Source organism: Biomphalaria glabrata, chromosome 11 (assembly GCF_947242115.1).
Source record: "Biomphalaria glabrata chromosome 11, xgBioGlab47.1, whole genome shotgun sequence".
Classification (NCBI taxonomy): Eukaryota; Metazoa; Mollusca; class Gastropoda; family Planorbidae; genus Biomphalaria; species Biomphalaria glabrata.
Window position 1 is genome coordinate 25,455,627 of NC_074721.1, and position 14,148 is coordinate 25,469,774.

Sequence of the window (14,148 nt, forward strand, 5' to 3'; positions counted from 1 at the left end):
GCCATGCTAAGAGATCAAATGAGGAAAATGGCTGTAGATATGTTGGTCATTTTAGTTTGAAAGTATACTTTAAAAAAAAAATTAAATGTGCAAAACTGATTGTCTGACTGGAATCATAAAGGACAATGAGAAGAAAAGAAACAAAATGAAAAAAAAAAATTTTTGAAAAAAACAACACAGCTTATCTAAAGGGGAAGAACTCTACCCCATAAACTATATCTATCAATTATGTAGAAGTTATTTCCCTTATTCGATATCGAACAAATTAATTAATTAATTTTAAAAAAATTGATTCATGTTTTGTTAGGTTCAATAAATGTTTAAAGTATCAACTTGATCGGAGAATGCGTTATGGAGAAATAGCGTTAAAACAATTATTTAAGGGGACTAAACCCAACAAATTTAGCCGTATATGTGAATATTGAATGATTATTTTCCCGAGTTGGTATCAAACAAAATAATTACTTACCAGTTATTAATTGACTGATTAGTTACTTTTTTTTAATTAGTGATTCATGTCTTGTCTATACCAATGAATAATTGTGTGAAGTTTAAACTTGATCCGATTATGTGTTTGGGAGAAATAACGTGTACACACTTTTTACCAGACAGACAGATAGACAGACAAACAGCTTTACATTTTTAAAAAAATCTATTAATTTTCTTTAAAGCGAGGGTTTAAAAAAGAATGAATTTTTATTTATATTAGTTAAGTAAATATCCTGTTAATATGCACAAGAAATAACTTGTCTGGTGAACTATAAGGTTAACAAACTTTATTACTTATGGCCGAGACTCTAATAGCCTTGATTTGTTGGGGTTGGGCATTCTCATCTCTTTGAAAAGATTTGAATTGACTGAACTTATTCACGCTGTGACATGATCGTTTGCAATGGTTCACCTGTACGTACGTGACTGTGTGATGATTCCTAGTCATCTTCGTCTTGTTCCACCCCTTCATGGTAGCTTGAAATATAGACATACAACCCTAACCTATATACATGTCTGAAATTACAAAAAACATTTGACTATTTACGAGAAATGTGAGGTCACTGACCACGCGGTGAAAAGATTTTTCGAAATGATTCTTCTCGACTTAGTGGCCTGCTATGTCTGTATTTTGTTCCTTTCCAAAGACATACTATGAGTGCTTCTAGCAAAGATTTGAGACCCCCTGAACTGTAGGGTGGAGTCGAGGGACTACATTGGAGGCCTCTGTTCCCAACAACAACGGGGCTTCAATGGACACACACACACCTAACAAACAAACAAACCCACACGATTCTACAAACCTAATATTATAATATATTATAATTGTATAATACAAAAAAATATTTTAAAACAATAACATCTGGTATTCTTCAAGATCATAAAAATGTCTAATTTGTATTTTATGAAAATTTATAAAAAAAAAGGTTATTTTTAATAATAATAATAATAATAATAATTTTTATTATCCGTAAGGAAATTTGTCTTACAATTCGTGAATCTAAGTTTCTGTTTGTGTAAATTCTAAAATATTTTAGTATGTAGTGGATCAAAACTAGTAAATATCTAAATAAAATGTTTTCAAGACATTCCAGATGAAATGTGTTACCACGTGACATCCTGACTCGTTGCTGCAGTCAATCTACTCACGCTTTTCCCTCCTTCTTTAATCAGACTACTTGACGATGCAGACAGGCGGGGTAACTCTTGAATCCTTGTTTGGTTTCTGTGGCATCCCTTTATCTGCCCTTTGGGCAGATGGGAGGTTACCATGTGATAAGATATCAAGGCGGAAGATAGTTTGTAAACTAAGCTAAGAAATGTTTTTCATAACACGTCATCACTTAGAAACAGCGACATTTCTTAGAAACAGCGACATTTTCCAATCCCGAGTTCAACCAACATTTTTACTTCTTACTTAACAACATTTATTGAATTCAAGAGTAGAACAGTGAGAGAGAGAGAGGGAGAGAGAGAGAGAGAGACTGGACAAAGTTATATTGAATCAAGAGACTGGACAAAGTTATATTGCATCAAGAGACTGGACAAAGTTATATTGCATCAAGAGACTGGACAAAGTTATATTAAATCAAGAGACTGGACAAAGTTATATTGAATCAAGAGACTGGACAAAGTTATATTGAATCAAGAGACTGGACAAAGTTATATTGAATCAAGAGACTGGACAAAGTTATATTGAATCAAGAGACTGGACAAAGTTATATTGAATCAAGAGACTAGACAATGTTATATTTAATCAAGACACTGGATAAAGTTATATTGAATCAAGAGACAAGACAATGTTATATTTAATCAAGACACTGGATAAAGTTATATTGAATCAAGAGAGTAGACAAAGTTATATTGAATCAAGAGACTAGACAATGTTATATTGAATCAAGAGAGTAGACAATGTTATATTTAATCAAGACACTGGATAAAGTTATATTGAATCAAGAGACTAGACAATGTTATATTTAATCAAGACACTGGATAAAGTTATATTGAATCAAGAGAGTAGACAAAGTTATATTGAATCAAGAGACTAGACAATGTTATATTGAATCAAGAGACTAGACAATGTTATATTGAATCAAGACACTGGATAAAGTTATATTGAATCAAGACACTGGATAAAGTTATATTGAATCAAGAGAGTAGACAAAGTTATATTGAATCAAGAGACTGGACAAAGTTATATTGAATCAAGAGAGTAGACAAAGTTATATTGAATCAAGAGACTGGACAAAGTTATATTGAATCAAGAGAGTAGACAAAGTTATATTGAATCAAGAGACTGGACAAAGTTATATTTAATCAAGCGCCTATTCGAATATTTTCTTCACTTCTGAACGAAATGTTATTTTTGTAAATAGATTTACATACCAGACATACTTACTATTTACATGCATATATAGCCTATATAGAGAAAAAAATATCTACTACACATAGCCTATAAAAAAACGATATCTATTAGACATAGCCTAAATAATAAAATATCTGCTAGATTTCTTAACCCAATTCTAGCTTTTGATTCGGACCCCGAAAGATGAATGTGTTCACTGATTCTAGAATCTGGACTACAATATAGAATGAACAATTAGAAGCGATGCTGCGAAGTTAGCCATTATATTTTGATTTACCAGAAGCCATAAACAAAAAATAGAAAAAAAAATGTTTATCTCCTTTTAATTGTACTAATTGGGACTATGGGACACCTACTATATTTCAATTCTCACAGAATTCTTCATGATCATTCTGTTTGCGCTATCGATCTGAGCATAGTAAAATAGGAACTACACATTGTCTTGTTAGCTAGCCTAGGACTCTTTTTTTCTTTCTTAGGTCTTCATTTCTTTTTTTTTCTTTTTACACATTTTTCTAATTCATTTTCAGACACATTATCAACAATTCAATGCAAAACTTGGCTACATTTGTTAATTTTTTTTTTTTTTTTTAAAAGATTAAACCACGTTCTTTTTTAAAAATTCTATCAGCTTTATTTGCTGTAGTAAAAAGATATACCATTTGGATTCTACGAACATGGGAAGACAGCTTGTTGAATTTGTGTTGGTTACAACTAGAAAAAGCAAAACATTGTGCCGTCTACTTTCACATTCCTGTGTGCCAATGTTTGCTTTGGTATGACGTCTGTAGGGTCACCTGAAGCTCCATCAAGTTTGACACTGTCAATACCTGGAGGAATCTGTATTTAATCTTGACACGTATTGTCATGTGACTCAACAATTGGTCCGCCCGTCTCTTTTTGAATGGCCTCCCTTACTCTTTTCATCCATGTGATGGCGTAGCTAGATCATTTAATAGCAGGATTCGACAAGATCTCCCCCTCTTTTCTCTCTCTGTCTGTCTCTGTATCTCTCTGTCTATGTCTGTCTCTGTCTTTTTGTCTCTCTCTATTTAGCTAAATGTGATGAGAAGATGGAAGGAAAGATCTACGTATGAAGAGAGAGAGAGAGAGAGAAAGAGAGAAATAAGGAGGCGTGGGCATATCTCAATCTTAGGTAACTCTAAGGTGGGAATGTGTTGACCTAGCCTGACCTACTTTGCTACTCCTAGTACTCACACCCACCATGGAGACACCCGCCCTGTAAACAAAGTCTTAGCACTTCAACTAGACGCAGCCCATCCCCAAAACGTGTCTATTGTCTTACACTGTAGGCCTGGCAAAAGTATGACTTTAAGGCAGTCTATTGTCTGTGTCAAGATGTCTTGTGTGTGTTTGTGGTCCGCAGTTTTGTGTGGGTGTAGTTCCATTCATTCGATGATTGTAATCGACTTTCAGTGTCTCAAAGAAATCTCGCGATTACAGATATATTTTGATATTATTTGATGCTAGGATTTCTAATATGCAACTTTGACATAAATTGATATGACAAACATGTCATGCATTAATTACACATCTCTGACATTAATAAGACTTCTATGACTTTATGACATGTATATAAATGACATGAATAATGAAGGGCGAGGCCCCTAGATGTGCGCGTGTGTGTGTGTGTGCGTGTGTAAGATTATGTGTAGCATTTCTTCTTTATGAAGTTCAAGAGAATGTAACGCCTGACTGCACCCACTGTTACAAGACAAACATTCGTTGTAAAATGTACTCACTGCCTACATTTGTGTGTACTTAAGAAATAGAAAACATTTAGCATTGTACATATACAGCTTTGTAACTCGCCGTCCACACATTCACAGTACATGATCACTAACGAACTCACATTATCTGAATATTTTCACAGTACCTCACATTATCTCAATATCCCTACAAACCCTCACATTATCTCAATATCCCCCACAAACCCTCACATAATGGTTATTCGACCACACAGACACACACACACTGACCTCACATAATGATTTTTCAACCACACTGACCTCACATAATGGTTATTCAAACACACAGACACACACACACTGACCTCACATAGGCCTAATGATTATTCGACCACGCAGACACACACATACCTCACATAATGGTTATTCGAACACATAGACACACACACTGACCTCACATAATGGTTATTTGACCACACAGACACACACACTGACCTCACATAATGATTATTCGACTACACAGACACACACACTGACCTCACAATGGTTATTCGACCACACAGACCTCACATAATGGTTATTCGAACACACAGACACACACACACTGGCCTCACATAATGGTTATTCGACCACACAGACCTCACATAATGGTTATTCGAACACATAGACACACACACTGACCTCACATTTTGACTCCACAAACTCAGGATTGTTTTTGGAGCGCCCCCCCCCCAGCTGTACCTGCAGCTTTAAGTCGGATATCTTTCAGTTGCTACATTCTTTCTTTCTCTGAGTGTGTGTGTGTGTGTGCGCTCTCTGTTACCTGTGTTGTAGGTGAGTCTAAATATTACTCACTCGGTGACTTCCCAGTTGATAGAACCAATCCTATGCAGATGTGAATCATGAAGTCTGATGGAGTTTTGAAAAGACAATGTAGGATGAGACAAGCCTGGCTATATATACGAGATGGTTCAGGACTCATTCCCATGTATTGTAGTCAGCCTGAAGCTTGGTGCTATAGAAAAGAAATACATTTTTCTTAGTGTAAACCAACTGAAGTGCTACTCGACAAATTTCGTTAGATTCCGGAGAAAATGCCGCAGTGTTGTGCTTATAATACACTTCCATTGACTTGCTCTTGTGGTCGAATTATAATAGATCCAGAATACGAGTAAGTTTAATCTCATGGTGATGCATGGAAAAGAAAGGACTTTAAAGAATTAAATTCAGTTAACTTTAAACAATGTATTCTACTAGTAGATTAAAAATTAATGTCTAACATTTGTTATATTTAGAAGGGGCCTCTTGGTCTATGAAATTTCCATTTTTATAACGAAGTACAGAAAACAGATTCTACAATTTGATTCTAAAAATATAAATACTATCTTGTTTCTTTCTACAATGGTTGTGTTTTCGCTAAATTTTGTGTAGATTTTATTATTCTTATAATTCTTTTGCTTGTAACATCTTTCAATCAAGGGGCTACGTCCAACAAAAGTCATGTAATGAACTCTCTAGTTAGTTTTATAATATAGAGAAACTATGTATCTGCTGTCTACTTTTATTTATTAAAACCAAGTCCCTTAAGTAAAAAGATTTCATGTTGAAATATTGCCTTTTTACTAGGTTGATGTTTAGACATGAATTTATAACTTGTGAAAAGACTTCAACTCAACTGTAAGCAGGAAATGAAACAAAAAGTTGAACAATAAATAGAAGCCTCACAAGATCTAGTTCATGACCATTGTCAAAGTCAAAGAGATTTTGTCAGTTATATAGCAAATCTATATCCACGTTATTTGCATTGCTTATAATTCTAGGAAATACTGAAACAGCAAATTATTTGTCAAAAAAATGTAACATAATAATAACGTAGAGATGATCGCCAATGTTATATTACTGGTATTAACAGTTGTAGAAATATATCAAGGTTTTATTTTTCAACCGACGTTGTGTTCAAGAGATAGAAGTTATGATATAACAAATGAAATGGAAGTTATAATATAACAAATGAAATAGAAGTTATGATATAACCAATTAGATAGAGGTTATGATATAACCAATTAGATAGAGGTTATGATAGAACCAATTAGATAGAAGTTATGATATAACCAATTAGATAGAGTTTATGATATAACCAATTAGATAGAAGTTATGATATAACCAATTAGATAGAAGTTATGATATAACCAATTAGATAGAGGTTATGATATAACCAATTAGATAGAAGTTATGATATAACCAATTAGATAGAAGTTATGATATAACCAATTAGATAGAAGTTATGATATAACCAATTATATAGAGGTTATGATATAACCAATTAGATAGAAGTTATGATATAACCAATTAGATAGAAGTTATGATATAACCAATTAGATAGAAGTTATGATATAACCAATTAGATAGAAGTTATGATATAACCAATTATATAGAGGTTATGATATAACCAATTAGAAAGAAGTTATGATATAACCAATTAGATAGAGGTTATGATATAACCAATTAGATAGAAGTTATGATATAACCAATTAGATAGAGGTTATGATATAACCAATTAGATAGTAGTTATGATAGAACCAATTAGGTAGAAGTTATGATAGAACCAATTAGGTAGAAGTTATGATAGAACCAATTAGGTAGAAGTTATGATAGAACCAGCTTGTTAGCTTGAAACCACTTTCTTTCTTCCCTTGTTCCATTTGAAACACTGTTTTGTCTCCACTACATATTGATTGCTTCTGATACAAAATATTTATGAAGCGAGCACAGAAACATTCCTAAACACTGTCTAAATGATTAGACTTTACAGAACATCAAAACCTGTTTGTCCGCTTTTTGTCTTTACTTACTAGTATTTTGTTGCTAGATGCTCTCTATGCTCTCTAGTCTAGAAATAGCAAACAGTTGTTGGAAATACTGTGTATGTTTGTAAATAGTTCATGATATGCTTGAAAATGTGTGTGTGTGTTTTGTGATTATAAACAATAGTGACTGCGCTTTTGTCCCCACTTGTCTATTTTTGTGACAATGTAAACAAGTTCGTAAGGATCTTCAAAGTATTTAAAACTCGCCTTCCCTGAGTCATGACCAAATGTGGTCAAACTTTGAAGCATCAGTTGTGCCCCTTTCTTACCTAGTGTCATGTTTATTTCAAGTAAGATACGTCATGTTTACCTAAAGCTAGATAGGCCTTTATGCCTAAATGTCCTGTTTACCTAAAGTTAGATAGGCTTTTAGCCTTTATGCCTAAATGTCCTGTTTACCTAAAGCTAGATAGGCCTTTATGCTTAAATGTCCTGTTTACCTAAAGTTAGAAGGGAAAATTCTTTGTAAGCCAAGGGACTGGCTTTCAGTGAACAAAGTGTCAGGTGAACGTCTGTGAACCATGACAACCTTCAACCCGTAGTTAGACCTGATATGGTCTCAGTTTCCTCCTCTTGTTCAGTTTGATAAACACAACAGAAACCTGTTACCTAGAATGGTGAAAAGTAACGCCCATGTCACTGGCTATGTGAATATAATATTACCGACATAACAGCAGCAAGTTACAATGACAACTGTAAGGGAGGTGATAAGATTGGGAACAAAGATTGAAGACAAAACATAATGCTTTATTCTTATTTTGGCCGCGCCATTCTCTCTGATCTTAGCGTGTACCTATTATGTATTGAAACGTATTTCTCTAGAGGCCAAAGTAGTTTTGACTTGGTTTGAAACAATTGCCAACATAAAACTTATCTGGATTTGATTTCAAATTGAATCTGAAAGTCGAAACCAGTCACAACAACTGGTCGATCTAATAGGCCTATTTGATATGCAGACTTTTTGCGCGATAAGCTGAATTCGAATTCCAGTCTTCATTTTCGGGAAGTTTGATCAAAATATGATATAGAGTTCGAACCATAGACATATATGTCTTTGGTTCGAACATATTGACAGCTATTTACAGGGTAAAATAAAAGTATAATACTTCTCATAAAAGGGAGGTAACTTCTATAGCACTCTGAATAATACTTATTTCTAAAAGCACACGACATATTTTAGAAAGAAGGAAATAGAGTTATTGTAAATTTAATATCATTTTCCTTCTTTTATAAAACACTGGCCAAATGTTACCCGCGGCCCGCGGGTCTAAATTTGCGTATCACTGTCAAACGGTTTTGATTTCTATGCGGGACATACATACATACATAATACATACGCCTTACTTTCTACTTTGTAGTATAGAAGAATAGCCTATATTTATTTAGTATCCATATTTAGTCCAGAAAATCTATATTTTGATTTCGTGACTGGTTATATACATACCAACTTACATAAACAACTTTTGTCTTTGTTGATTAGAATTTATTTTAGTATGTAGGCCTAATGCTAACTAAACGAGTTTCCCAGTGTTCTAGTGTCAAATAAACAAAATATAGTCAACCTACTTTTGGGCCACCCTATATATATTATATATATATATATATATATATTTATTTATTTATATAGTTCGTCCATCGTGGTTCGATGATGACCACTTTGTCATCCAGGGGGCTGAGGGCTTTGCACTGGGGTTTTATGCCTCCTCATGTGGCTGGTGAGACCTATGTGAGCCCGGAAAGTTCGGCCGCACACTGGGCAGGTTATTCCAGCTGGAGCTAGTGTCGTTTGCCTTGCTTTTCTTTTCTGGCGTTTTTCTTCTGCCAGCGTAGTTCTTTTTTCCTCAGCAACCTGTGCGCCAGTTTTCACAGCGCGACGCCATGATGCTCTGTCATGTGCCTCTGTCTCCCAGGTGCCTGGGTCTATGCTGAGAAGCTTTGAGGGTGTCCCTGAAGCGCTTTCTTTGATATATATATGTTTTGTGTGTGTGTGTGTATCACTTATCTATGTTATTTAATACAGGCGTTGCTTTTCAAAAAAAAAAAAAAAGATGATTACGTCATACGAGTGTCCCTGGGTCAATCTTGTCATGCATCTTAATCAATGACGTAAACTCTGCCAAGTTATTGTTTTTTTTTTCTTCTGGCCGACTCAAACTTCTCCTGAACATCTCATTCTAAAATTCTAATTCAATTTGTATGTTAATCCTTGTATAAAGCGACATTTAAACATTTAACAAAAAAAAAATTAAAAAAAACATTTTAAAAAATAATACTTGTAGACTGCTAGGCCTACATTGTCGAACACAATTCAACTGCATACATATGGAGACAGTAGGGTCTATATGTTCCGCGTAATTCAACGCCCTTCATATGGAGAGAGTATGGTGAGAGAGTATGTTGAGAGAGTGAGAGAGTGTACAGCCTAGCTTTATGTGTCATCAGTTCCTGCGTGTCCCTTGAGTCTCCCGTTAAATAAACATCAAAGGCCTTCATTAATCCTGGTCTATGTTGACTGACTTTGTTAATTCCTCTAACAATATTAGTCTGCTGTGTACATCCAGTAGACTGAGTTACACTGTAGGGCTGCGTATGACCAAGAGACCAAGATTTTCTAGCCAAGTTTAGACATAAATGTTGGTGAGACTCGGGGCTGGCGGGGGAGAGGAAGGAGTGCATTGCATACTAAAGTATTTTCTAGTTTATACCTTGCCCGAAAAAAAAATTCAAATACAAAAAAGGAAAAATTTGTGATCCATTTAAATCTTAAGATCTAATAAATATGGCAAAAGTGGCCTAAAATAGAAGAATGTAAATAATATGCCTGGAAATTTCTAGTCACCAAGTGTGTCAACCTATATCATGAAACCATAAGCTTACATTTGTCTGCAGTTTGGTACAACAATTTCTATTTCTTTGATCTAGAGATGAAGCCCTGTCCATCTTCAGTAAATATCAGTCGAGTTTTGCCAGACGGTTAAAGAAACCAGAAGCAATGAGTATGTTGATGACAGAGTTCAATTTAACAGAAAGTGAGGCTCAGATTTTCTTCCAGGCATTTGACAAAGATCATAATGATGTTTTGAGTCTTTGGGAGTTTAGACAATTTTACCAGACAATTGGAGCCAAGTAAGTTGGATACGATATTGTAGGTTTTACTTTTACCATCTACTATTGGAGTTAAAATTCTAGGCACTTAGGGTATACTTCTATCCCATAATTATAGGACTCTTATGGCCATTCATTGAGAAGCCTCTACTCTAGATATAGATATAGATCTAGAAACTCTATTTAGGTTTTTCAAAAGCTACTTTTTGGCGAGACACTTGTTTAAATTTTTTTTCCTCTTAGCTAAAGTTCTGTCTGTTGCAAGGACCACAAAAGTTTTATTTCTTTGTTGTTAATATAGGGCAGGGTAGTCAAATCAGATTTTTTTTTGTTAACAGTAGAGAATTAGCAAACATTTAAAATTCTCTTGAGATTTGCCTTATAGCCTGCACATTTTTTTTACCTTTTACAAGAAAAGAAACAAAACAAATGGGGGTAGTGAATGGAATTTTAAACAAAATAACATAAAAATAGTATCTTCATTCATCCTAGTGAGGTCTAGCATCCTAGTAAGCTAAAAGTATTTGACTGCAGTTTAAGAATTTTCACTTTGATATCAAGTGGCTCATGGGATGTAGAGGTAATATAGTGTTAAGACTTCTTAACGCTTGCCTAGATTATTGTTAGCTATATTAATAGAGAAAGTAACAAACACTTTCAAAGACTCAGCTTTGAATTGTCACCTTGATATCCAGGGTTCGAATCCTGTCTGTAAAACAAACAAGCTCATAATTCTACAACCAAAGCAATAAACTGGCTACCTTTAAGATTCTGTCATAAAATAACTTATTTTAATGTAACAACTAAAAACAAAACATTGTTACATTATTATTACGTAATTTTAAAATGAGGTTTTTCAGTTTATGCTATAATGTAAATTAAGTGAAAGTCTATTGCTACATATGCATATTTACTTTTCAGTGCTCATGACATGATTGAACTCTTCCGTAAACTTGAAGAACAAGATGGCTCAGGAACTGTAGATATTGAAAGAGCTTTTGAGGCCTTGAAAAATGTAGACAGTGGAAAGGGCAAACTGTCAGAAGATGAAATTGCCATGTTCCTTAAGACCACTGCTGGTGACTCCAAGACCATAGATCTCCACAAATTTCTGAACATGATGTGCAGATTGAAGGTGTTTAAAGGTGTAGAGTAAACCTTCATCTCGTCCTGATCATGTCCAACGGTGCTGACTCTTTGTGATTGTATGAATGTATAGACTTACATTATGGATGAATATTTTGGTTATATGTATATTTGTATGTATTTGGTTCATGTAAATATACTATAGCTGTCGAGCCATATTTATTATAGAAACATGTGTACAAATGTACAACATACCTAATATGTATCAATATTTCAATTTTCATTAAGGTCATTAAGCATATCCACAAAATGTACAATTAAAATGTATACACACCATTTACATTCCAGTTAAAACAGTTTAAACATTTTTAAACTTCCAGAAAATGTTAATTTTTTTATAACTGCAATCTAAACCAAAATTTTAATGTTTCTAAATTGTCTGACACCAAATAATGGTAACTTAATTGATATATATATAACATGTAATATTTTGTTTACTTTTTATAGAATCATTATTTTCATAATTTAACTAGCAACATGTTGGTGTTGAATTATACAATTATTTTGTTAGCTTCTAGTGAAATCAACATTGTGAAATAATTAAAAATACTCTTTGAAAATTTTCTTGTCTAATTTATTGGCTGTCTCAACAAAATCTCAATGAATCATGAGAGAATGTATCAGACAACTAGTCAACAATCTGCTACATCTTGTTCTGTATGTTTGTACAATCATTTAGAGACATGTTTCTATATATATACATACACACTAGGATACACACATATTGTATAAAAATAAATTAGTTGTAGATTTTATAGATGAAATATTTTGTTTTTAAATATTGCTGTCATTTTAAAGTGCTCCTTGAAAGTAGAGGTGCTATTAGTTTGGTGTGGACTTCCTATCATCAGCTTATTTTGCTGGATCTCAAAAACTAAAAGTGCTGTTGAAAATCCAACTTCATCATATTTTGTAGTACCCATGCTGAAAATGGGTAAAGGCTATTTAAATCTTCTTAATGTGAATACTTTTTTTTTTTAAATAATATATGCAGACCTTTATTGTATCAATAATTAAAAAGACTAAAAATGCTCATTGTATACACATAGGCTACTCTGCATGTCACCTTCTATGTTTCAATCAATTTCTCCAATTTCAATGTCTACATGCTAACCATATTCAGATAGGCAACAAACAGGACTTCGTGCATCCTGCTTTAAATTAAATTTAAATTAAACTTTGTGAATTGAGGAAAAGTTGTGGTTTATTCTATAGTTCATAGTTTCTGATATAAACACATGAAAGTTTTCAATATTTTGTTAACCTGCAGTTATACTAAGTTCCTTGTAGTAAAACTACTTCCAACTACTATTATAATATGTCATCAGTAACATAATCATTTGTCAAAGAACAAAAGCTATTGTAATCTAATTTCATCTCTATGTTTGCATTTCATATCTGGTTGCCTATGAGTTTGTGTGAAAACACAAACTACCTTTGTTATTTTGTTAAAAATACTTTTACATAAACAATGTTCATTTGTTTAAAATATTGTTAAAGATTGCAACATTCAACTACAAACAATTATGTACTGGTATTTGCTACAAAGATGCCAGCTGTTATTGTACTATAAACCTATTTACTCTATTCCTTGACCTCAACATTACCATTTTTAAATGAAGTGTTGTGATTTAATATTGAAAAGAGGTAGATAAAATTAGTCTTATCAATTGTTTTGGAATGTAGAACTTCTGCTGTTTCTACCAGGTTTAAATGTCTAGCTTTAGTTTGCAGAAAGATCACTATGTAAAAGAAGCTGACTGTAGCTTAGCTTAAAATCTCTTTAGTTCCAATGGCCAAGTTGACTGTAACCTAGTCTAATGGAAGCAAATTATGATGAGAATTCCAGATTGATAATGTTTAGATAAGGAACAAATTCTTTGAAACTTGATGGATTCATTACATTTTTACACCATATTCTACTCTACATTTATTGACAAAGTTTTGAATAGTTGTGAAATGAATAATACTTTAGTTAACTATTAATTCTAAATGAACTGTCTGGTACAATTTGATATTTAAATAGAATTTCTTATAATTTAATAATTATTAATTTAATTTTTTGAATTGAGAAATGTCAAAGACCAAATGTACATTTCTAATGAATTTATCTTGCTTTGAAATAAATCTTTTATTATATGGAAATGTAATTGAAAAATTATTTGTAAAAGTGCATTCTAAAATGTTACAATTGCATGGTTGAAAATTTAGATTTGCTAAAATCCAACTTGAACAAAATAAATTTACAACTGCAAAATACAATAAAATTATTTGAGTGTAATTTTGTTTTGAAATGGTTTGTGCTTTTAAGTTCATGCAGAGTTACTGAGTAGTGCTCTTCATCCTGTCATGTTAATGATTTATCAACCTCTTACCATTTCTTGTTCTCAACCAATCCAGTTTAGAAATCTAAAACTCCAAAAAAATTTTTAAAAAAAATTTTTTAAAAAAGAAAACAGAAAGAAAA

At 33.0% G+C, this 14,148-nt stretch overlaps 1 protein-coding gene across 2 annotated transcripts in view; it reads left to right on the forward strand.

Annotated features, from left to right (window-relative positions):
* Nucleotides 1-13,826, forward strand: part of LOC106054862 (uncharacterized) — a 19,062-nt gene extending 5,236 nt beyond the window's left edge. Inside the window, exons 1-3 of one of the 2 annotated variants that reach the window (XM_013210930.2) lie at nucleotides 5,485-5,734; nucleotides 10,353-10,556; nucleotides 11,457-13,826. In XM_013210930.2, the coding sequence (XP_013066384.2) occupies nucleotides 5,658-5,734; nucleotides 10,353-10,556; nucleotides 11,457-11,691 (516 nt within the window). In that variant the 5' untranslated portion in view covers nucleotides 5,485-5,657 and the 3' untranslated portion in view covers nucleotides 11,692-13,826. Of the gene's footprint in view, nucleotides 1-5,484; nucleotides 5,735-10,352; nucleotides 10,557-11,456 lie in introns of those variants that run through there. The other variant, XM_013210932.2, reaches the window with a different exon arrangement.
* Nucleotides 13,827-14,148: the final 322 nt, after the last annotated feature.